Source organism: Herpailurus yagouaroundi, unplaced genomic scaffold (assembly GCF_014898765.1).
Source record: "Herpailurus yagouaroundi ecotype Mexico unplaced genomic scaffold, PumYag 189, whole genome shotgun sequence".
Classification (NCBI taxonomy): Eukaryota; Metazoa; Chordata; class Mammalia; order Carnivora; family Felidae; genus Herpailurus; species Herpailurus yagouaroundi.
In genome coordinates, this window is record NW_024412420.1 from 1,137,404 (window position 1) to 1,161,636 (window position 24,233).

General features: G+C 34.9%; 1 protein-coding gene across 1 annotated transcript in view; it reads left to right on the plus strand.

The window, feature by feature from the left end:
• Positions 1-24,233, plus strand: part of BCAS3 (BCAS3 microtubule associated cell migration factor) — a 632,238-nt gene that overhangs the window by 313,635 nt on the left and 294,370 nt on the right. Inside the window, exons 19-22 of the mRNA XM_040497881.1 lie at positions 5,992-6,036; positions 13,679-13,803; positions 15,783-15,948; positions 17,882-17,982. Coding sequence (XP_040353815.1) covers positions 5,992-6,036; positions 13,679-13,803; positions 15,783-15,948; positions 17,882-17,982 — 437 coding nt within the window. The remainder of the gene's footprint in view (positions 1-5,991; positions 6,037-13,678; positions 13,804-15,782; positions 15,949-17,881; positions 17,983-24,233) is intronic.

The following is a 24,233-nucleotide window of genomic DNA, read 5'->3' on the forward strand; positions in this document are numbered from 1 at the left end:
TTTCTTTCTTTCTTTCTTTCTTTCTTTCTTTCTTTCTTTCTTTCTTTCTTTCTTTCTTTCTTTCTTTCTTTTTTTTTTTTTTCCAATTCTGCTTTCTTGCCTGATTGCTTTAGCTAGGATTTCCTGTACTATATTGAAAAAGAGTGGTGAGAGTGGGTGCCATTGTCTTGTTCCTGATCTTAGAGGAAAAGCTTTCCATCTTTTACCATTGGGTATGATGTTAGCTGTGCTTGTTTTATATGGCCTTTATGTTGAGATATATTCCTTCTTTGCCTGATTTGTTAAGAGTTTTTATTATGGATGCGTTTTAAATTTTGTCAAATGCTTTTTCTGTGTCTGCTAGATGATCATATGATTTTTTTGCATTCTACTAATGTGATGTATCACATTGATTGGTTTGTGTATGTTGAATCATCCTTGCCATCCCCAGAATGAATTTCACTTGATCATGGTGAATGATCCTTATAGTGTGCTGCTGAATTTGGTTTGCTGATGTTTTATTGAGAATTTTTCCATTTATATTCATTTTGAATATTGGCCTATAGTTTTTTTGTTGTTGTTGTTGTTTGTTTTTTGTTTTCCTAGTGGTGTCTTTTTCTGGTTTTGGTATCAGGATTATGCTAGCTTTGCAAAATGAGTTTGGGAGTGTTCTGTCCACTTTGATTTTTTGGAAGAGTTTAAGAGTTGGTGTTTTTTCCTGCTTTCTCCTTTAGGGTTTTGATGGTTTCCTGTCTCACATTCAGGTCCTTTATCCATTTTGAGTTTATTTTTGTGAATGGTGTAAGAAAGTGATCTAGTTTCATACTTCTACAAGTTGTTGTCCAGCTCTCCTAGCACCATTTGTTAAAGAGACTGTCTTTTTTCCATTGGATATTCTTTCCTGCTTTGTCAAAGATTAGTTGGCCATACATTGTTGGGTCTAATTCTGGAGTTTCTATTCTATTCCATTGGTCTATGTGTCTGTTTTTGTGCCAATACCATGCTGTCTTGGTGATTACAGCTTTGTAGTAGAGGCTAAAGTCTGGGATTGTGATGCCTCCCACTTTGGTCTTCTTCTTCAAAATTACTTTGGCTATTCGGGGTCTTTTGTGGTTCCATACAAATTTTAGGATTGCTTGTTCTAGCTTCGAGAAGAATGCTGGTGCAATTTTGATTGGGATTGCATCGAATGTGTAGATAGCTTTGGGTAGTATGGACATTTTAACAATATTTATTCTTCCAATCCATGAGCATGGCATGTTTTTCCATTTCTTTATATCTTCTTCAATTTCCTTCATAAGCTTTCTATAGTTTTCAGCATACAGATCTTTACATCTTTGGTTAGGTTTATTCCTAGGTACTTTACGCTTCTTGGTGCAATTGTGAATGGGATCAGTTTCTTCATGTGTCTTTCTGTTGCTTCATTGTAAGTGTATAAGAATGCAACTGATTTCTGTACATTGATTTTGTATCCTGCGACTTGGCTGAATTCATGTATCAGTTCTAGCAGACTTTTGGTGGGGTCTGTCGGGTTTTTCATGTATAATATCATGTCATCTGCAAAAAGTGAAAGCATGACTTCATCTTTGCCAATTTGGATGCCTTCGATTTCCTTTTGTTGTCTGATTGCTGATGTTAGAACTTCCACACAATGGAATACTACGTGGCAATGAGAAAGAATGAAATATGGCCTTTTGTAACAATGTGGATGGAACTGGAGAGTGTTATGCTAAGTGAAATAAGTCATACAGAGAAAGACAGATACCATATGTTTTGACTCTTATGTGGATCCTGAGAAACTTAACACAAGACCATGGGGGAGGGGAAGGAAAAAAAAAAGTTAGAGAGGGAGGGAGCCAAAACTTAAGAGACTCTTAAAAAATGAGAACAAACTGAAGGTTGATGGGGGGTGGGAGAGAGGGGAGAGCAGGTGATGGGTATTGAGGAGGGCACCTGTTGGGATGAGCACTGGGTGTTGTATGGAAACCAATTTGACAATAAATTTCATATTTAAAAAAAAGAGTTGGTGTTAATTCTTTAAAAGTTTTGGTAAAATTTACCAGTGAAGCCATCTAGTCCTATGCTTTTCTTTATTAGGAGATTGTTGATTACTGATTCAATATCCTTACTAATAATTGTTCTGTTTAGATTTTCTATTTCTTATTTAGTCTTGGTAAGTTGTATATTTCTAAGGTTTTTTTCCTTTTCTTTTAGATTGTCCAGTTTGTTGGCATATAGTTGTCCATAATATGGGCTCATTCTGATGTCTGTTATACAATAGTGTCTGAATTTTCATAAGACCTGAGCAATTGAGAAATAGGACTTTCAGAGTATATTTATAGAATTTTTCTCTTAGACTCCAGTTAATTCTTTAAAGATGATTGAACCATTTATACCTTTCAGCGCTAAAGTTGGGTTATGGAACACTTCAGCGCATTCAAAATAAAATCTAGTTTTACTTTTTCCTTGCATTTAAAAAAATCTTGGTGTGCCTGGGTGGCTCAGTCGGTTAAATATCTGACTTCGGCTCAGGTCATAATCTCACGGCTAGTGGGTTTGAGCCCCGTGTCAGGCTCTGTGCTGACAGCTCAGAGCCTGGAGCTTGCTTTGGATTCTGTGTGTCTCCCTCTGTCTCTATCCCTTTCCTACTCACACACTGTCTCTGTTATTCTCTTAAAATAAATTAACATAAAAAAAAACCTTCATGTTTGCCTTGCTTTCAGCTAGTAACACCAAAGCTTTTGTTTTATTATGTGACATTCAGCCAAATGAATCAGTGTTTAAAAACTTATATAGCATTTATTATGATATAAAACACAATTCCTTCTTGGTTTCTGAGAATCTCTGGAAGAAACCCGTTGAGAACCAATGGTCAAGTCCCTTCACGTTGCACTATAAATAAGTATATAAAAAATATTTCTGGATTTTTCATCTCTTGGCCAGTCCTGATGTTTTTGAATCAGAATTCAGCTTAAAAAGGACATAACTGTGACAAAGTGAATAGATTTTGTATGGCAGGATTGTTAAACCTGTTGAAACTTAATAGTGTTGAGAAAACACAGAAATTCTTAATATCTGAACATCATAATTTGAGTTGCATATGTTAATATAAACCATTTTATTCAACATACACTCCCACTCACATACTCTCTTCTTCCTCCTAACTATCCTCATATAAAACTACAAATGTGGGATTTTGAAAGGGGAGGGGAAGTCATAGGCAAAGACAGCTGGATCATGGACTTGTCCTTTGTGACTTTATATTTTCATTCTTTTGCTACTGAGGAAAGATGAAGCAGGCACATTTCAAAAGAGCAGCTGACACTACCCATACAAAGTCAGTAATTACGTCAGTCACTCTAATTCTTTGGAGTTTGTGGCTCTTCTTTTACATGTATGTGGCAGAGGTCCAGTTTGTAAGAGTGGGTAAGAAGTGGGTAAGTGTAAATGGGGAACATGCCAAGTGTATATGAGAGTGGGTCCTCATTCAGTTTCTCTAGCCCTCTATTTTCTCCTTGAGCTGTGTTAGCCAATGGATCCTTATTTGGTTGAAGGAGGGTTGCTTTTAACTCACACAATTGGGTTATGTTTTGAACAGTGAGAACCGTATTGTCTTTAAATTTGACATTGCTGCTGCTTTGTACCGGCCTGTTTACTACAGTGTCTGGAGAGTTAACAGTCATTTTAGGATTGTGGGGAAAGAAATGGTTGTTGAAATCTTTTGTTAATAACATACACTGCTATTGCCTAGAAAGGAAAATTTAGGAGATTTTTTTTAAGCTTGTGTTTAATTTGTTTGGCAAATTCATGTTTCCTTTTTATATATATGGAAACTTTAACCTAGGAAAGGGTATTTGCTGGCTCTACAGGTGGGGAGCATCAACTGGTCTTTTGAAGTGTAGAAACTTTAAAGTTTTGTTTCAATTTTGTTGGGTTGTTTTTTGGTATCAGTAGAGAAGCCTTTTAAGTCATGAAGGAGTAGGATGAAACTTTCAAATGTTTTACAGTGACTTAGCTGTAGTCTGATATTTAGAATAAGATGGGACACTGTCCAGTGTTGATATAATATATACACTGAAGAGCGACTCATGTCTAGATGTTCCCAATGGTCAGCGCATGTGTCAGAATCATTTGAACTGTTTGTTATTTCATGTGCCTTGCCTAATGAAACTCAAAGGAAGTTGGGTACTGTATGCTAACAATAACCTTTTCATTTTGGAAGTATTTGTGGGCATATAGAAACATATCGAAGCTTCCATTTTCTGATAATTTCTACAGGGCGTTATTGTGTTACTGAGATTGGAGTCTTCAAGTGGTCTGAGTTATTTAAATGGGTGTTTGGTTTGTCGGAGTGCAGGGTGAGCTCCAGTAACATTTTGTTTCTGATACAATTTGTGAATCATGCAATCAGATAAGGAGATTGTGACTATTTTTCATTAATGATATAGAATAAAATAAAATGTAACTTTGCTACTACTGGTTCTACAAACAAGCAGCTTTGGTATGACCTGGGAGCTTGTTAGAAATACAGAATCTAGGGCCTCACCCAGACCTACCCTGTCAGAATGTGCATTAATTTTCCTTGTAACTAAATCCCAACATTAATGTTTATAAAACATTGAAATATAGAATAGTAAATTTGATTACAGACAAAAAATACATTCATTCAATTATTGTTTCAATTTATGTGCATTCATGTACACATCAGCCTGCACCTTAAAATGTATTTTATGGGTCTCAGTTAAAAAAGTTTGAAAATCCAACGTTTTAATGTGGATAATGATATCATATCTTTTGGTTGTGTCTTATTAACTATGAGAGAGATTTACTTTGCATTGACACCATTTCTAAAGTTTCTTTTCTTTCTCTTTGATATCCCAGTTCTTCCAACTCACTTTTCTCTGATTAGTATCTCTAATCAGAGATACTTACCTTTCTGTTATTCTCTTTGTTTCTTCTGTGCATCAGTCCTGAGAATTGTACTCATTGTGAAAACATTTTACCCAAGTTTCTTTTTGTGAAACTCAATTCACAGGCAGATTAATGCTAATCATTTGGCAGAAATTTTTATTTTTATAATGTTCTTAACACCAAAGTTGAAGAAGAATATCCAGGTTTTGCCAGTGTGCTTTCCTTCTCAATTTATGTCTTACTTCCAAATGTCAGATACTACACCAACACTTTTTTTGGATATAGTTAAATCAGCCAATCTTCTTTGTATGCAAATATGTGTAGCATGTCTGAAATGGCTGTGAACAGAATATTAATGAGTATGTGTAACAATGAAATTGGACTTTGTATCCCCAGTTGTATTTAAAAGAAACAATTGTGGCTTTACAGTATTCAAACCTAACCCAATGCAGGCTGGGTAGAAGAAGCCAATCTCTATCACTATTAAGAGAAATGCTAATTTCTGGGAATGTGACCCTACATGGAAATAAATCATACTACTTATATTTAGTGTTTGTTCCTTTGGCCAGCAATGCACAGTTCAATTTACTTTAAATAAGTAGCCTAGAAAATACATACTTTCTTTCTGTGGCTCTGAGAATGCAATCAGTGAAGAGCAAATAATGCTTATCAATTTTTTATTGAGTTCTCTTTAGCTGATTTTAAACATTTTGTGTCATACAACCACACATCTGTTGCTCCTGATTCCACTCTTCTCTCTATCTGATTATTCCACTTAACTTGTACTTTGTTTTAAGGGCCTCAGAAGTGAAATTTATTTTATTTTACCTTAGGAACCCTACAGGGGTACTCCAGAAAAGGGGGAGAAATAGACCATTTTGAAATCGCCAATCCTATGAAAATTAAGGGACTTGTTATTTCACGTCATTCTGTTTATTGGTTATATCAGACTCATTAGTATCTACAGCAGAATTGCAAATGATTACTAATTTTTTCAGTTATTTTATCCATACTCGATAACAGTATGATATACATGTATTTGTTAATGTGAAATGAGTTTTCCTCTAATTTTTTGTGCGTTTTCCCCCCTTTTCCACGAAGGCCTTATCTGTTTGGAGCGGGGTGTTTTTCCATAAAAGCTCCATGGTGAGTCCCAGTTCAGTCCCGCATGCCTAATTCATTTGCTGTACTCTCAAAAAGTAACTCTGTTTCGTACTTTTGTCTTCAGTTGCATGGCCTGATCACAGATAGATGCACATTACTGAACAATTTATTGATGGGACATGAATGTTGATATTTAAGCTTTAAAAGAGCAGGGTTTTTTTTTGTTTTTTTTTTTTGGTTTCACTTAATTTCTTGAAGAGTCAAATAAAACAATCACAGACTAATATTTAAAAATAAGAAATTAGGATTTTCTCATAATGCTAGTGTATGTTATAAGACAAGGCTAACAACAGAGTTTAAAGCTTTGAGTAGTATAGTGATAAAAGCGCCTTATGTATCGTGCTGAACATTTGAAGGTAGGATTTATTTTGAAATATAAAGATATTTAAGGTATACTAAAAATAGCCTATAAATTTTTACTGCATTTTATTTGGTACCAAAGGAATAGGGTCAGTTCTGTTTTGAAGAGTTTAAGTATTTAAGGGCCTACATGATGAAGAAATTTGTGATTCACATAAAAACCCCTAAATAATTTATTATTTTGACTATAACTTATTTATTTACTAAATTCGCATATAATAATGCCTAAAATGTAACTTTGTCAGTCTTAGACACGAGAGTCATAGAAAAGAAACGGAGCATATGTAATACTTTCATGTAAAGATGTGAAGTAGAATGAATTTAGAGCCTGGTATATTTAATATTCTGGTTAAAAGTTAGGCCTCCAGAATCAGACTGTCTAGGTCCTAAACCCCAGTTCACACACTTACTACCTATATGATCGTGCGTAATTTTCTAAAACCTTCCTGTTTCTCGGTTTCCTTATCTTTTAAGTGGCACATAGTAAGAGATCAGTAAATGTTAGCTGCTTCTACTACTGTGTTGTTAAAGGGAAAAATACCATTTTTGAAAAGAAGCTTCTTTGAATTAGATCATACCTTTTTTTTTTTTTTGCTTTTAAGAGTTAAGTGAGCCAGAAGGACTGGGGCAATATAAGGTATATCAGTTTTATAAATGTAATCAGAATACTTGAGAGAGTTTTGCACATGTGTGTGTAGTTCTTATAACTGTTCCTGGGAATTGTTCATACTGTCCCATTATCCTAGGGAAAAGCCTGCCAATGATTTTTCTCCTGAATAAAAAGAAACTGCTGTAGTTCTTTCAGGTACACTCTAATGTAATGCAAACTAATTTCAGTGTTCATTTGCCACAGGAACATCTGAAAATTTTATTATCATATAAGAACAGGGTAACCAATCATAAAGACTTCCTCCTTGAAATGCAGCATCAAAATTAGGACACAGATTGTGAAACTATTTTAAAGAAATTCAGGGAATAAGGGCATAAAAATTCCCTGCAAGTCCATCTTCATTCTTTTTGTTAACCAGATTTCATCCCCAAACAAATAAGATACATGGATCTTACTTAGGAGCTTATAGTGAGCAGTTTTTAAATGCTAGATTCAACATATGACAGATTTCCTTTGTAGACTAAACTTAGATTCCATCTTAGGATAAATTTCTCATTCTAAGTACAAAGAAAAGAGTTTTAGTATGTTAATAAAGACTGAAGTTTTAGCATGGAAGTAAATAAAGATGGAGTAACAAATGTTGTATGTTAAATAAGAAAACTCCATTCCTTCACCGGCTTATATGCTCCTCAAATTTAAGCAAAAGCACTTGTCAACCAGAAATGATTTGAGGTTGAAACAAGATTAAAAGAGCCAGATTAAAGAAAGGGATATATGAAATATAGTAGACTTTTAAATCATTGCCTGTCTTTTAGAAGACTGCTTTGTGGTTTGTTTGATGCCATCGTTAGCTCACAAGAAACTCGTTTTTAGTCACTTATACTGGCCTAAAAGATCCTCCTTTAAAATACGTTCCTTCACTAGTGGTGCATGTTTTTCCCATTAAGATCTTAATGAAACCTCAAATTAAGGCAGCAAAATGAATATAAATTTGACAACTTCTAGCTTGTTTATAAGAGCTTCTTTGTTTTAGCAGTTTTTGCTGTTTTTCCATGCTATTTAGCATTCAACCGGAGGATGTTTTTATTTACAGTTCCGAAATAAAACGTTATGCCAAACAAATATTTTTATAGTACTTCCAGTTGCAGGTTAACATTTGTGTTTTGGAAGAATATGAAATTTTTATAGTTCCTCTTAAAATGTAATGAACACTTCATACAATTTTTTTTATTACTTTCAAGTTGCAACCTTTGTATTTAGCTAAGATTTTGCTTTTGATAGATCACAGTTTCTGCTAATTCTTCGTTCTTTGATAAACTGGTTTGTTTTTATTCATGCAGTTGCAGTGAGTCAGTTTAAAATAATGTCTTTCCTTTTGATAACAAAATAAACTTGTTGGAAAGTTATATAGGTCGTCTTTGACATTTTAGCCATCTTCTACACTCTGGGGATTGTGCATCCTCCAGGATATATGAGTTTGAATGACTGTCTAAAATATTAGAAAAGAATCACACATATAATACTTCTTTAATATAGAAATTTTAAGAGAAATAGTCATTGTGAATTGTTAAAAATGGATTTTGCTTTCAGTATTACAAATAATAACAAGTATTTATTGAGCTTCTAATGTACATGTAGTATTATGTTTAAACTGCTGGTATTTTTGAATTGCTTATCACAAGAAAAAATATATACATAGTAGTGTGGACAAAAATAGCCCATTTGGATATATCCCATACTCATAACCTGTATTTGTATTATACAAGGTTAAGTTAAAGAAGAATTAAAACTTACATATCAAACTATATTTAAATTTTAATTAGTGCTGCCTGAGAATATTCAATTTATATATAAATACTTTATTTAAACTAATCTTGTTCTTTTGAGAATCTTTAAAATATTAGAAATTCATTTTTGAGAGGAAAGATTTACATGGAGGGGAGAATCTTATTAAGTTTACATGAATCTGTTAGAGCTTTAAGAATAACGTGATAGAATAATTTTAGGTATATTATTAATATCTTTATTTGAAATAAAATACTTTCAGTTTCCCTCTTAGTTCTTCTTTTAGAAAAATAAAGTTGAGAGTGAGAGAAAACTTCTAAATTCCTTTTAAAAGTTCAATCACAGTGAAGAATATAAAGAAAGATTTTTCTTCTTATCTACAAAGACACCATACCACTTGTAATTCTTACAGCAATATTGTGTCCAACATTTAAACTGGAATATCGAGTGTACCCTTATGTTCTAGAAAAGGAAAGAAATGGTGTTTCTATCTCAGTTTAGCTCTTTCCATGCTTGTGTCCTTCTAACCAAGGCACAGAACGTCATTGCTGCTTTTCATGCCTTCCGCAGATACTCCATTTGTGCCCTGTTCTATGGGACATAGTAGATTTATCCAGATGGACATAATTTTTCTGTAATTTTAAAGCAGATATTATTAGTTTGCTTTTTTTTTTTCCTCTTTGCAGTAGGGTGTGGAGAAACAAAAAAGGCAAGAGAAATTCAATATGTTAATCTGATTGGATTACATAATACAGTAAAAGCCAATGGGTAACTTCAGTAGTCTCTATAAGTATTTTGGAAGATGTCATAGTGTTAATGTCCCTAGAACTTCTGATGGCAGTGAAAATGATTCTCACTTAACAGTTAGATGGTTAAGTCTCTCAAAAAGGAGTGACAAAAAGGTAAACTCCAGAGTTTTAAATTTAGTACCTTATTTGTTTTGGTTTTTTGTTTCTTTGTATGTTTATTTTACTTTTTATTATGTTGTTTTCTGGTATAAAATTTAGCAAATATGATATTCTATGATCATTATTGTGCCCAATATGGTGAAAGTTGAATTCACTTCATTTTTCTTTTACATACTGCACACAAATTAAGCCAAATTCTACTTTTAATTTTTGAACATGTTATTTATGATGGGCTCAGGAGAGTAAAGAGCAAGAGTTCTCAGTAGAAAGGAATCCATCATAAGCTCTATCAGAATGCTTTTTTCTGATTTAAACCATAACCAACACAATTGAATTTCTGGACACCATATACATTGAAATTTTATTTTTTATATCAAGACAATTTAATACGTTGATAAATAAATGAAGGAAGGCCTCCAAACACCCAGAGGTATTCTTTTTAAACTTGCAAATGTTTTGTAATGGGATTTATTAAGTCCCTTTCCCAGAATAAAGGGAGAGGCTGAGAGGAAGAAAGAAAAAAAAAGGTAGTAATGGAATGCTTTCCTAAAACGGTTGGGTCACCAATATAAAGTGAACATGATTTACAAGACTAATACTTTTATCTTTTGTTCCTTCCACGTATGTTTCACTTTTCAGTGTTTTATTTTTCTGCCAACAGAACGTTATTTTGCAATAGAAGTATTCTGGATCGTTTTGGAAAAGTTCATTTCTGCTTCCATCCAAAATTCCTGGTGTTGGTCTTTTTAAAACTTAGGATAAAGAGCAAAGTTAGTCAAAATTAAATTTTCTCCCTTTAGGTAGGAATACTTTATTAATAGTAACCTTTTCTTCAGATTATTTCTCCTTTTAATTTTTCTGAAAGTCTTCTAGACACATGCATATTTTTATGTTGTTTTGTTAAATACCACAGTCATTCCAAATATAGATTGATGATAGAAATGACTTGCTATGAATATATTCATCAAATATGCTCTATCCCCAGTACACAGCACTATACCATGTACAAGGTAGCAAGTTATTCTCAGGGATAAAAACTCTTTTAATCACTTATTTAACACAAACTTTTACTAATATGATTTATTAAGACCCTATCAGAAGAAAAAGAAGAAATAAGGTCTAAAACTTAAAATGATGATTTTTTACATAATTTTAAGCATACTTTTATCATAAGATACTTACTCTCTGCAGCAGATAATGAGTTTGTATAAGATAATACCATGTTGATGCTTTTTAGTTGTGTGCTCAGATGCTGAGTTATGTGTAATATTATGGAAGCGTAAGAAGTTTTAGCTTTTGTCATGGACTGAATAGACAATATGCTTAAAACCACACACAGAATATATTTTTGCATGGCCAAAGATTAAGTTGATATCTTACCATATTTCTACTCTTTATTACTGTGTTGTGAAAGTAACTATCTGGCCTGATAGCAACTATTTTTTAAGTCTGTTCAGTAGGCACATTTTATCTGTACCATAGCCTCTCTTAAGAAGTGTCATGCTGTTCACTTGTATTCTATCTTGTTGCTTACCACGTGCTTAAAAAAAAAAAAAGCAAAACAAAAATAGCATCCAGTAATTTGCAAAGAGCTTTGAATTTGTCCCTGTGAAAGCTTATTTGTACATTGTAGTATTATTGTTCCCTGATGGTGATTCTAGTAAAAACACATAGTCACATAATTGGAAACACCTTTCAACAAATTATGGAACTTTTTTTTCTTTCCTCCTCTCTCCAACCTCCCCAAACTCCTAAGGGTTAAAAATGACCAGAGGAACTAAAAGATGCTAGTTATAGCAACTTACTTGCTCAGTGATAGCAGTTCAGTGATGGAAATAAAGGCTTTGAAGGAAAATTTGGACTCTAAGGTATTCCAGCAGAGAGCATCATAACCAGAAGGGATAAGCTGATGTTGGTTACCCAGATATGGAGGAAAGGTACATGTTTGTTCTGGTGTAGGTCAGGGTGGAGGAGGGGGTGGGCTGGTGTCTTCTTTCCTGTTGGTAGATTATTGTAGTTGTGGCAAATGCAACAAGGAAGTTGTGAAACTTTGTAGAACCAGATTCATTTCCTCACAGAAAATTAAAAAACAAAAAAACAAAAAAACATGTCTTTATCCCCTGTCAGTGGAAGTCTGACTGTGACTGGTATTGGTATTTTAGGCACAGGTATGATTTTTATGGGTGATGATGTGAAGTGATTAAGAAATGTAAATGATGGAAAGAAGAGGCCTTTTCATATATGACAATGTGCATTACCATAGATTTGGTACAAAGGGAGAGACCAAAAAGACCAATCACAGTTACCTCTGATCCAAGCTTTTTGCTTTCCCTAGCAGGAAGATGTCAGAGCTGAAGGCTGGGGAAATAAAATATGTGGAAGCCTATTTCAAGTGTCATATGGGCCTGGAAACTGAGATAACCAAAGCACAGTCTGATGTTTTTGAAAATTAGGTTAAGGTTGTGTGCCATATAGAAGACAGTTAACATTGTTGAATACCATAATATGGGAAGGGCTTGTTGAGTACCATAATATGGGAAGGCACTGCCCTGATTGCTTTATGTACTTTTCCTAATATAGCAGTTCTTAAACCTGAACATGCACTGGAATCTCCTGGAGGGCTTGTTTAAAAAAAAAAAAAAAAAAAAAAAGATTATAAAAAAAAAAAAAAGCACAGATTATTAGCCCCATCCTCAGAGTTGGGGTGTGGCTTGATGAATATTTGCATACCTAAGAAGTTCTCAGATGGTACTACTAGCCAGGGAGCATACTTAGAGAACAAATACAATAAAAAAAACGCTTAAAATAACCGTATGATGTAGGCATTACTATTTGTATTTTACATATTAGTAGTCTGAACTCTAAGAAGTTAAATACCTTAACCAAAATCACCCACTAATAAGTGGCAGTATTCAGGTTTCTTCCTGACTCCAAAACCCAATCTTTCTCTACCTAATCATACTTTATTAAAAGATAAAGAGATAGAGGATAGTGAACAAAAGAAGGTAGAAATAATGTTATTTGACATTGGAGACTGACTAGCAGAGTAGGAATATCAGAGCTCTGGTGTCCCAGCTGGGCTGTGATCTTGACCAATTTGCAGCAAGGCTATTTTCTGGTGTATGAATTAGAGAAAACCTTACCATTGTTTATCTGAGGTGGTCAGCAGGATTGTCAGTGAGTTTTGAGGAAGTCTTTGCCAAGTCAAAAGAGTCACAGAAGATGAAAGGTTGATATTAGAAGTTGATGGTATGAAAGCTAAATTGGAGAAAACAAAGAAGAAAGCAAGTACTTTTTTATGGTAGTTACATCAGTTACTTAATGTGTCCTCAAATATGTGAAGAACAGAACAAAAACAGACACATCATTTTCACAGACCCTTGAAGAAAAAATAAACAATAGGCAGATCAGTGAATATTGCCCTAGAGCACTGGATCTTCCCATTCATTGTCTCACCGTGCATAGCATTGTGGCTGAGACCATTTGCAGGGTTTCATTCTGTATCATCTCGTTATTTTCACACATGGTGTGTGCTTTCAACTGCATCATCTCGTTATTTTCACACATGGTGTGTCAATCCCACATCTTATATATCAAAATGAAATGATAAACTATTTTATTATTGTGAGATGTTTATGTTGATTCTATTGTTCTTTAAAATCTCCAGAAAAATGTTATTCATCTGAAAAGAAATGAGTTGGATTTCACCAGCACATAATTCAAGGAGTTAATTTTTATCATTTTTATAAGTTACTATTCTCATAATACTCTGGAATTTTGAACTAATTTTACTTTTACTGCAGAACGTAATCTCACACTGCCAATTATTACTTAAGGCAAAATGCATGTCCACATTGAAGGGTTTGAATACTTAGGGTAGAATTTTGAAGAAAATATGTCACTGTCTTGAGGTCTGTGATTCCATCATGGTAATTTTCTTACTATCATTTTATTTTTTAAGCAAAGTTAAACCACCTCCACAAATTTCACCCAGCAAATCAATGGGCGGAGAATTTTGCGTGGCTGCAATGTTTGGGACGTCCAGATCGTGGTTTGCAAATAATGCAGGTCTGAAAAGAGAAAAAGGTATGTAGTTTACTGATGCTTAAATTTGCCTTTAGTAAAATTCATAGTGGTTCTCCTTGAATAATCTTGGACCCAGTATTCTCTAAATTCATTTTCCATTCAGTTAGCGTATCCATCCTCAACTACTCAAGCCTCGTGGAGGAGAAAGGCTATCCTCTCACTATAAATGTGAAATAAACTTTTAGCCCATCTGAATGTTTGTATTTTGTCTTGTTGGCCACAGTCTACCAGTGTCTTCAACATTGTTAATTCCATACCATTATACATTTTTTTTCATTACATTTTTGACAAGCTAATTTCATGCCATTGCCTCTGAGGTGTGGAAAGGAAAACCCTTGTTATCCCTGTTTTAGAGACAAAGAGCTTGAGATCAGTGAGTTTAAATGTCTTAGCTGAAAGCACCAGTTAGGAGGTGATAGTATCAGAGTTTGAACCCAGGTTTTCTAAAGCTCAGTCTTGACTTTAAAAAACAAACCAAAAACTACCAACAACTTTGTCGTGTTATAAATTAAGATAAAAAGTCTCCCACTCAGAAATAGGAGTCCTCTTTTACAGTAACCATTGCTTCTTTGAATTTATATAGTTTTTTTATCCCTGCTTCAGTCACCAAGATCAGTACCTAAAATTTATATAATTATAGTTTTAGTGTATTATTCCTTCTTGTGTAGAAGAGTGCCTGCATTCATGGAACAGGTATTTAATGTTGAGTGTTAAGACTTTGTCTTTATTATTTTAGCACTATTAAAGTAGGTCAGAAACTGAGTTGTTAGCGAGGCACTTTTCTGCCGTGTTCCACAGGCTGTATTGTTCTTGGCAAAATGGCTCTGCTTTACACTTAATACTGGCAGTCAGACATCAGCCCTCTCCCTTGTTATCGCCTTTCTGTGACCCTTTCCTTGGAAATAGGATCTCAGGCACAGCAGGTTTCTTGCCTAAGTGGGAAAGGATACAGTAAAGTATGCAGGCCTTCCATTTTCTTATCCCATCTTTATTTTTTTGTTACCTCCTTAGTTTTAATGATGCTATCAAAATGACTTTTTGTTACTAGTTAAAACCCTCCGTGAAACTCGATTTCAAATGCTTCTCCCTTCTGTTCTAATTACCCTTTTAACTTACTACTCCTTTATGTCTGACTGACTGGTCGTTAGCCATTTTCTCAAATCAGCTGTAATTGATTCCTCTGGCATGGAGATAAGGTGACCCACCCAGCATTCATGAGTGATTTTATATGCTCCTAGGTTTACTGGAAAACCCAAGATAGAGGACTAAACCTGTTTTGGTCGTGAGGACATGTGTACTCCTTATAAAGTCATTTGATTAAATCCATATTCAGCACCTGACCTTAAAGTATGAGTGGTCTTCATTTACTATAGGGGCCAGTGATCCCATGGAGAGGAAAGAAGAAAGAGGATTTGGGGGAAGGGGGAGGACTTGCATGTTATTCATTTGTTGATTTTAATCCAAATTTAAAAGACAAAGTGTTCTGAGAGAAAGTAGAGGAGAAGTTAGGCTAATTTAGGCATACAGAGAGCCTCTCATGCAGTTGAGTTAGTACATCCCTTGTAACTAAATACTTAGTCCATACAATGTTCCTTTCCAGTCAGTCCTTCCCTGTCCCACCCGATGTCATTCATTTTTTGTAATGTGGAACAAATTACATTGCAGACAAATACAAAAAACTGAAATATTGTTTCACTGTATTAGAATTTTGGTATATTTTCAACATTCTTGAAATTAATTGCTTAAGATTTAAAAATATTTTGATAGCACAGAGATTCTCATATTCACTAGCATCTACTTCCAAGAGGCAACCTTTAGGCAGGGAGCAGGCACCATGTAAAAAATTTCCTGCTGTATTTTCTCTCAACAGCCTCAGAAAGGTCTCTTTCAGCCTCTGAAAGGTCAGTAACTTATAAAATTTATGCTGTGCTACTTTTATGCCATTATCACACAACCAGGTTCCCTTTTTCTGTTTGTAGATCAGTCCAAACAAGTTGTCGTTGAATCTCTCTACATTATTAGCTGCTATGGGACCTTAGTGGAGCACATGATGGAGCCACGACCACTCAGCACTGCCCCCAAGATTAGTGATGACACCCCACTGGAAGTGATGACATCACCTCGAGCCAGCTGGACTCTGGTTAGGTTAGTACCTCTTTCCATTGTTTTAGTGGCTTTATTGAAGTATAAAATATTAAAAATGTACAGTTTGATAAAGTTGACATATGTATACGTCTGTGAAACTGGCACCATAATTAACATTATAAAATATCCATTGCCCCCAAATGTTTTCTTTTGCCTCTTTGTTGTCTTTCCCTCCTGCCCCTCTTTATCCCTACCTCACCCACCGAACCCCAGGCAGTCACCGCTCTCTGCAACTAGAGGTTAGTTTATAATTTCTAGAATTTTATATAAATGGAATCATAGTGTGCGTACTCTTTTTTGTCTTACTGCTTTTCACCCAGCAAAATTATTTTGATCCATCTCTGCTTTTGCATTTATCAGTAATTCCTTTTTTGAGATATAATGTGCATACAATCCATTTAAACTGAATTTTCAGTAGGTTTCCCTACAGTAGTGTACCCATCACCACAATCAATTTTCATCACCCCCAAAAAGAAACTCTGTACCCATTAGCAGTCACTCCCCACTTTCCCCCAACCCTTCAGCCCTAGACAATCACAATTTACTTTCTCTTTGGATTTCCCCACTATGGACATTCCATATAAATGGAATCATACAAAATGTGACCTTTTACATTTGGGTTTCTTCATTTAGCATAATGTTTTCAAGGTCCATCCATGTTGTAACATGTATCATTCCTCTTTATGGCCAAATAATAGTCCACTGCATGGATAAACCACATTTTGTATCCATTTGTTTAAACATTTTGTTTATCCATCAGTTGATGACATTTCCGCTTTTTAGTTGTCATGAATTATGCTGCTAAGAACATTCACATACAAGTTTTTGTGTGATCATATGCTTTCAGTTGTCTTTACTATATGCCACCTTTTGAATTACTTTGTCCTTGCATCTTTGTGTTATGTTTTCTAGGACTTGGGTTGTTTTCTGTCTCACAGATAGAGCTTTATGCTTCCTCTGTTTCCATTCTCACGTTCACTGAAAATAGAGAGTACATTGGAACAGCCATTAAGGGGACTGGAAACTAATATAAAAAGATTGGCAGGTTTCCTTTTAAAGTGATTCCCAGGATATAATGGCTAAGCACTGTAGAAATGTTTATTAAGAGTCAGAGTCCTTCTAAAAAGTATGTGATCATTAGAATCTTTATAAGCAAGTATTAAAGAGGGAGAAATAAAATCTAGAATAATACCTGTTCAATTTAGTGTACAGTGTTACAGAAGAGGCAGAAAAAAATTTGTCCTGACAGGTATGGAAGGAAACAGACAAAAATGGATCTGAAAATAAGCCTCTCCTTTTGACATTTAAAATATTCTTATATTGATTTTGGGAGGCTCCAGCATTCTTACTACTACTTTACTGGACTAGATTGATCTGATCAATATCTTATTTATCAAGCTATTTAGGAGCAGGCAGATCTAATTAAAATTACTGCACTATCGTTGAAATAAGTGGCTTATTTTGGAACTCAAATACTAATTAGGTCTGTAATAAGTCAACCATTAATTTAACTGCATGGTGTTTTTTAAAAACCACTTTACCTGCTTTATTTTATCTTAAAATATACACATATTCTGAATAGTGAGCTCTAACAGTTGTCCAAAATTAAGTAAAATTAGAACTACTTAGTTGTGACATTTGAATTCTACACTCCCTCTCTGTCCAGTGCTTTGAATGTCTTGTCTATGCTATTAGTAGGTCTTCTGCCATTAAACTAATATCAGCTCTACTTAACTGTATGACTCCCTGCCACCTTTTTATTCTTTTTAAGCAGATGACCTTGTATTTCAGGTTTCAGCATTCCAACAAATTCATTTTAATGATTGCAAAGATAGTGTGAGTTTATATCAGTGTCTATAAGTGGTGACAGTGATGGTGATTTACATCCCATCTATTAAGCTTAAATATTAATATTCTTCTGCTGTTTCCTTAGAACTCCTCAATGGAATGAATTGCAACCACCATTTAATGCAAACCACCCTCTGCTCCTCGCTGCCGATGCAGTCCAGTATTATCAGTTCCTGCTTGCTGGCCGTAAGTAGTTCTCATTGTTTTTTATTTTCCATACAGTATTTTGAGATTTCATCTTAAAATGCTGACTTTTAATGCAGCCATGCATATGACCACTGGCCCATAGGCTGTAAACAATCAGATTGAGGCAAATAAGAAATTTAATATAAAAGTAAACCATAAGCTTTAGCACACATTAAGTATGCCTCTATTCATATTACTTGGCCATGAGATATACTCCTCCAATTATGTAAGTTCATGGGGGGTATATCTGATGGTCTCCAGAGTTTTTTTTTTTTTTTTTAATTAGGATACTAGGATATAATAAACTTCATAAAACTTGGTATCTGTTTCTGACATGAAAAAAACTTCTCACCGTGAAAGTATCAGCAGGTTTTTCTTTTTGTAGGATTTTACTTGGAACAATGAAGCAATGATTGCAACTCCATGGGGTATTTATTTGTTTACTTTCATATCTAAGCCCTAACATTTATAGAGATTGATCCACGGTCTTTTTTCACTTAAGGGAAAAATGTACAGTGAACTGGACATAGCGTTTTTTGCAGGAGAGACATAGAAAGACAATTTAGTATTTATTATCCAGTTTATGTTCATAGAATTAAAAATTCTTTACAATTATAACTTAATTTTGTAGAATTGACTAGATCCTTAATTTCACTTGATGGCTATGAGCACTGTATGTTTTTAAGAAACTTCCTAAAGAATCAACATTGACATGCTTTTAATGGAGTTTTGTTGTATTGAACTTACTATCTTGCCTGGCCGTTTTATGCAGCATGAAGTAAAATAGTTCTAAAACTATTTTATTTTATGTTTATAATGTGTTACATATTACACTGGAAACAGAAAATTTACTGACTTTCCTTGAAATTTCTGAAACTCCATAATTGTAACAAATAGTTGGCGCCTTGCTCTCTTATAAAATTGAACTCACTGATTCTTCCAGCATGTATTTACTGAGTGACTTCTGTGTGTCAGGCACTTGTGATTTAACATGAAGAATATGTTGCTTCACTAATGCAGGAGACAGGCGTTTAATAAAGAAGTAAAATAAAATGAGATGGGTATATTAGTGAACTGTGAGGGCAATGACTTTAGTTGCTAAAGCCCTCACAGGGGGGTGTGGTAAGTCATTTTCAGGTTCAAGAAGCAGAATATATAAAAGTTGTTAGGTTCTAGGTTATTGAAGCATGTATTTAATTTTTATCATTTGAATTGGGAAAAAAATGTAATTTGTATAATATCACATGAAAATCAGGAGAACATTTTCTCCCTGCCTCTCAACAGTGGTGAAAATAGTGTTGAATTAAGAAGAGTTGACTCAGAATTAATAATGGTTTTCTTTGTTTTGTTATTCTGATATTTTGTTATTTATTGTGTTCCATAGACAAATAGTAATAAGTCCCAGATATATAAGACAAAGATAGGGGCATAAACCAAATGCAGCTCTGTCCCTTGATTTTTGTGTCCTGGCAAATTAAGCTGATTGACATTACTTGATTTTAACAGCTGTAAACACCTTTGTCTAATTCTTCGAGTTACAGAGATCCCCAGGTGCACAGTTTAAGAACTACCACTATAGGCAGTAGCAAACCACCAGATGTTTTCAAGCGTTGGAATGACACCATCAGAACTGCATTTTATTTTATTTTTTCAACGTTTATTTATTTTTGGGACAGAGAGAGACAGAGCATGAACGGGCGAGGGGCAGAGAGAGAGGGAGACACAGAATCGGAAACAGGCTCCAGGCTCTGAGCCATCAGCCCAGAGCCCGACGCGGGGCTCGAACTCACGGACCGTGAGATCGTGACCTGGCTGAAGTCGGACGCTTAACCGACTGCGCCACCCAGGCGCCCGAGAACTGCATTTTAGAAAGATTGCTCTGACAGTGTTGTAATGGGAGGTTCAGAGGAGGGGAGGGGTGTGGAGGCTCGGTGACCCTGGAGCAAGGTGAGATGGCTTTAATTATGTCTGTATTACAGAGAAGACAGGGCAAACCTGTGAGATGTTGCAGAGTTGGAATAGAAAAGAATTAGAGATAATTTGTAAGAAAGTAGTCACTGATGATTCTACAGTTTCTAGTTAAAATATGTAATATAAATGCATTTCATGTTAGACCATTCCAGATGGACTAGCTTAGGCCAAGGATAAAGAGGCCTGAGTTCCAGTACCAAACCACCTCTCAATAATTTGATAAGTGTAAAATATTAATAACAACACTTGCTCTTAATAAAGATGTTATTATGGTCAATGAAGGGATGCTGAAGTTCTGTAAAAACTGTAAAACAGTTTAAGCATCACTCTTTATCTTTGTTTCTTGTCTCAAAAGTACTGAATTCCAAATAATAGACTTCAGAGAGTTAATAATGAAATACCTATGCTGACTATGCGATACTGGCCATGTTGTAATATCTGTTTTCCAAATGGCGAATATAATTAATTTGTTTTCTCTGATTTTGTAAAATGTCACTGTAGATATAATTTAATAGGGTATAAAAACACCTAGGAGATAAGTACTTTTGTAATAATTATTATACTACTTCTTTACACTGATGGTAGGGACACAGAATTAGCCTGATTTTAAAGTCCTGTTTTCTTACACAAAGAAAGTCTGTTTGATTGAGAGTCCTTGGACATGCCCGTGTATTACAGGACTGAAGCAATTAAATATGCAAAAGATGGACATCGGCGTCAGAGGAATAAAAGCCTGAAATAACAATTGGTAAAAGCAATGCTGGAGCCAGTTTAGAGAGAATGTCTTTACCTGCCCATCTGTTGGCTCCTTTATGCAAGTTAGAGCCTCATTAAGAAGACATTCTTATTACCCTCTTGCTTTCTCTCCAATTCCTCTTACTGAAACCATTTGAGAAGATGTTGTGACCTCTTAAAACACAAGGATACCATACCTGATGCTGGGAAGCTTTTGTTTTACCTAACCATATTGGAAATTACCTCTTATTTGCCAACTTGAAAAATTGATAAATATATTACTCAAAGTATTTTCAGATATAACCATTTGGAGGAAAACTCTACTGCAAACGTCTCAGATGTTACACGCATTTTCTTTGTTGTATTTGGATCTGTGAATCAAGTGAAGCAGACTTGTACAAACTCCGGAAATTATAATAATAGTAGACAAAGTATGATGTAAATGGAAATGGGAAAGAGACTTTGTCTCAGGGAGAAGAGAGTAGGAGAGCAGGATGTTTAGCAAGGAATCCCCACTCCCCTTCCAGCCCTGTAATCATAATAAGTACACTGCTAGTTGATAAACAAAGTTCTGCATATGTGGCAAAAGGGTGACTGATGGGGGAGGAGAAGAGAAACTTGCCTGAAACACTAAAGACTTCTCACCTAACATTGAACTGAAGGAAGCAAAAACTCCAAATGTTGTGTTCTTAACTGTAGTCACATTTCCCACCTGTATTAATTGAATGGGAATGATGCAAAATTGAGGCATTTTGGTCTATCAGAAATTGAATCATACCAGAATGCTCCTTACTCTACAGAGGTGGAGATGTCTCCTTTGTTATTAGGTTGAACCATAGGAAATTACCATTTTGAGTAAGTAAAACAGAAGTCAAATATCAGCAAATTCAAATTGTTTGAGTACATTGATTAATTTAAATGTGTAAAATGAATGTACAGTTGGTAATCTAATCTTGCTGTATGGCTCAGTAAAGGTAAAAGTCAAGAATCTAATATGAAAAAAATGTTTTGCTTTGGTCGTAAGAAATCTTGGGAACAGTTTATAAAAAGATTATAGCAGAGGAAATTAGTAATTTTTGTGTTAACACAAAAAAAAATTTCTCCCTTCAAAAAAATTGCATACTGTAATTACCTTTTCTGAAATAAGCTCTTTATTTCAGTGCATTACTTTGCCAAAAACAAAGATAAGCATTAGAAGAGACTAACAAATATCATTTTGCTTTGAATATGACCCCAAAATAGACAATAGCTTTTTCGTTAGTCTGCTTCAGTGCTTCCCAAATTATAAATTAAAGATAGGATTTACTGAGTTGATTTGGGAAAGTTTTATTTAGGGGAAAAATAATGTTTCCTCCTTTTCTTTCAGGTAATTTGGCAGCAGCAGTATTTTTAAGTTGTTGACATTAACTAGCTTTATTGGGGGGAGGTCAGACTTTGAACTTCTTTCTGAGATAATCCATGGGTATGTGAGAAGCTCCTCCGTAAGCTTATTGAATTTTCCTGGTTAAATGGGAACAGGAGATCATTCAACAGAAACATAGCCTTGATACACAATAGAAAGGTAACTGGGATCCATAGAATCTCTCTCTGTTTTATTTGGGATATAATTGTTTTCCTCTACCTTTACAAGCATTATAGGAAAGGTGGAGAGAACTTTTGACACCATATGGAAAGGAATGAGAAACACAGAAAATGGTTAAAACATATAATATATACTTTAGATATATATGTTTCAATTGGATTTAAAATTTTATGTGTGTGAAAATAATGTTTTTATTGGGTATTTCTCAAAGTTCCATTTGGGTTGTACCATTCTTCCTGAAACAACAACAAAAACCAGAATATATAAAACAACTGTTTTCAAGTTACTGGATACCAGGTATTGAAAGACCGTGGTTCCTGGGGTGCCTGGGTGGCTCAGTCGGTTAAGCGTCCAACTTCAGCTCAGGTCATGATCTCATGGTTCGTGAGTTTGAGCCCTGCATCGGGCTCTGTGCTAACAGCTCAGAGCCTGGAGCCTGTTTCAGATTCTCTGTCTCCTTCTCTTTCTGCCCCTGCTCTGCTCACACTCTGTCTCTGCCTCTCAAAAAGTGAATAAACATTTTAAAAAGAGAAAGACAGTGGTTCCTGAGAGATGGGAAACAAACGAGGCAAGCCTTACAACTGCCTCCATTTATTGCCTTGAAAGAGTTTCTGGGCTGTGCTGCAGTGAGGGGGGGGCAAGGGGGGATCCAAGTGCAATACAGAGAGAGGACACAGAGCTGAGAGTCCAGTAAGACCAAGGAAGAGCATCTACCAGCAAAGTATTATGAGCTATTATCATAAATAAAGTTTACCTGTAACAGCCATACCATTTCATTTATATGTTGTCTCTGGCCACCTAAAAATTATAACCAGAAAGTTGAGTAATAATGACCCACAAAGCACTACCTATTTACTGTTTGCTAACTCCTAACTAGAATTTTCTGGATTAAGCCATCAGAGAGAATGGATCTGCACAGAATGTGAACTCTGAACATCTGCAGAGGGTCCTTCTCTAGTATTCTGCACAGTACTGGTGGTTGTAGGAAACCACCAGAAGCCAAGGAAACAACCACCAGAGAGTCCTAGAGCTCACACAGGGTCAGGAATAGTGACTCTAAAAGAGTGATTGCAACTGTGTTCCATATGTTTGAAAAGTTAAGCAGAGACATGGGAAATTTTAAAGATTCAAATCAAAGTTCTAGATAAGAAAGCCTACATGTGAAAGTTGTACTGGATAAGATTGAAGATAAATTAGAAATCATGGAAGAAAATACTAGTGAACTTGAAGATAGACCAAGACAAATTGTCCAAAATGAAACACAGTAAAAACAGTATTTTAAACAGTTTCACTGAGCTGTAGGATAACCTGCACTTGAAAGCAGAGTCCCTGAAGGAGGGGTTGTATGACAAGAGAAATAGTCAAAAAATGTCCAGATCTGATATAAATTATAAGTTCACAGATCTGAGAAGGTCAATAAATCTCAAGCACAAGAATCTTGAAGAAAACCATACCAAAAAGTACATTATAATCAAATTGCTCAAAATCATTTAGAAAGAGAAAAGTCTAAAAGCAGCTGAAGAAAAAAAAAAGATGTTACATACCTAGACAAAAATGATAAGAATGGCAGATTTAAGTACTGAAAGGAAGCAACTGTTAACCCAGAATTCTGTCCCCCTTCCCCAAAAAAATCCTTCAAAAGGAAGGCAAAATAAACATATTTTCCAGATATACAAAAAATTTAAAAATGATCAGCCATAGATGTGTTCTGTATGGAATGTTGAAGGAAGTTGCAGAAGAAAAATGATACTAGATGGAAAGGAGTGAAGAACACTGAATATGGTTAAAACACAAAATATGCGGGGTTTGGGGGTAATGATTTCTGTCTCTTTAAAATTTACTGTTAACCCCAAAATAGTATCAATGTATTGTAGTCTTTAAAATACACACACACATAATGTATTGTAGTCTTTGTGTGTGTGTGTGTGTGTGTGTGTGTGTGTGTGTGTGTGTGTGTGTGTGT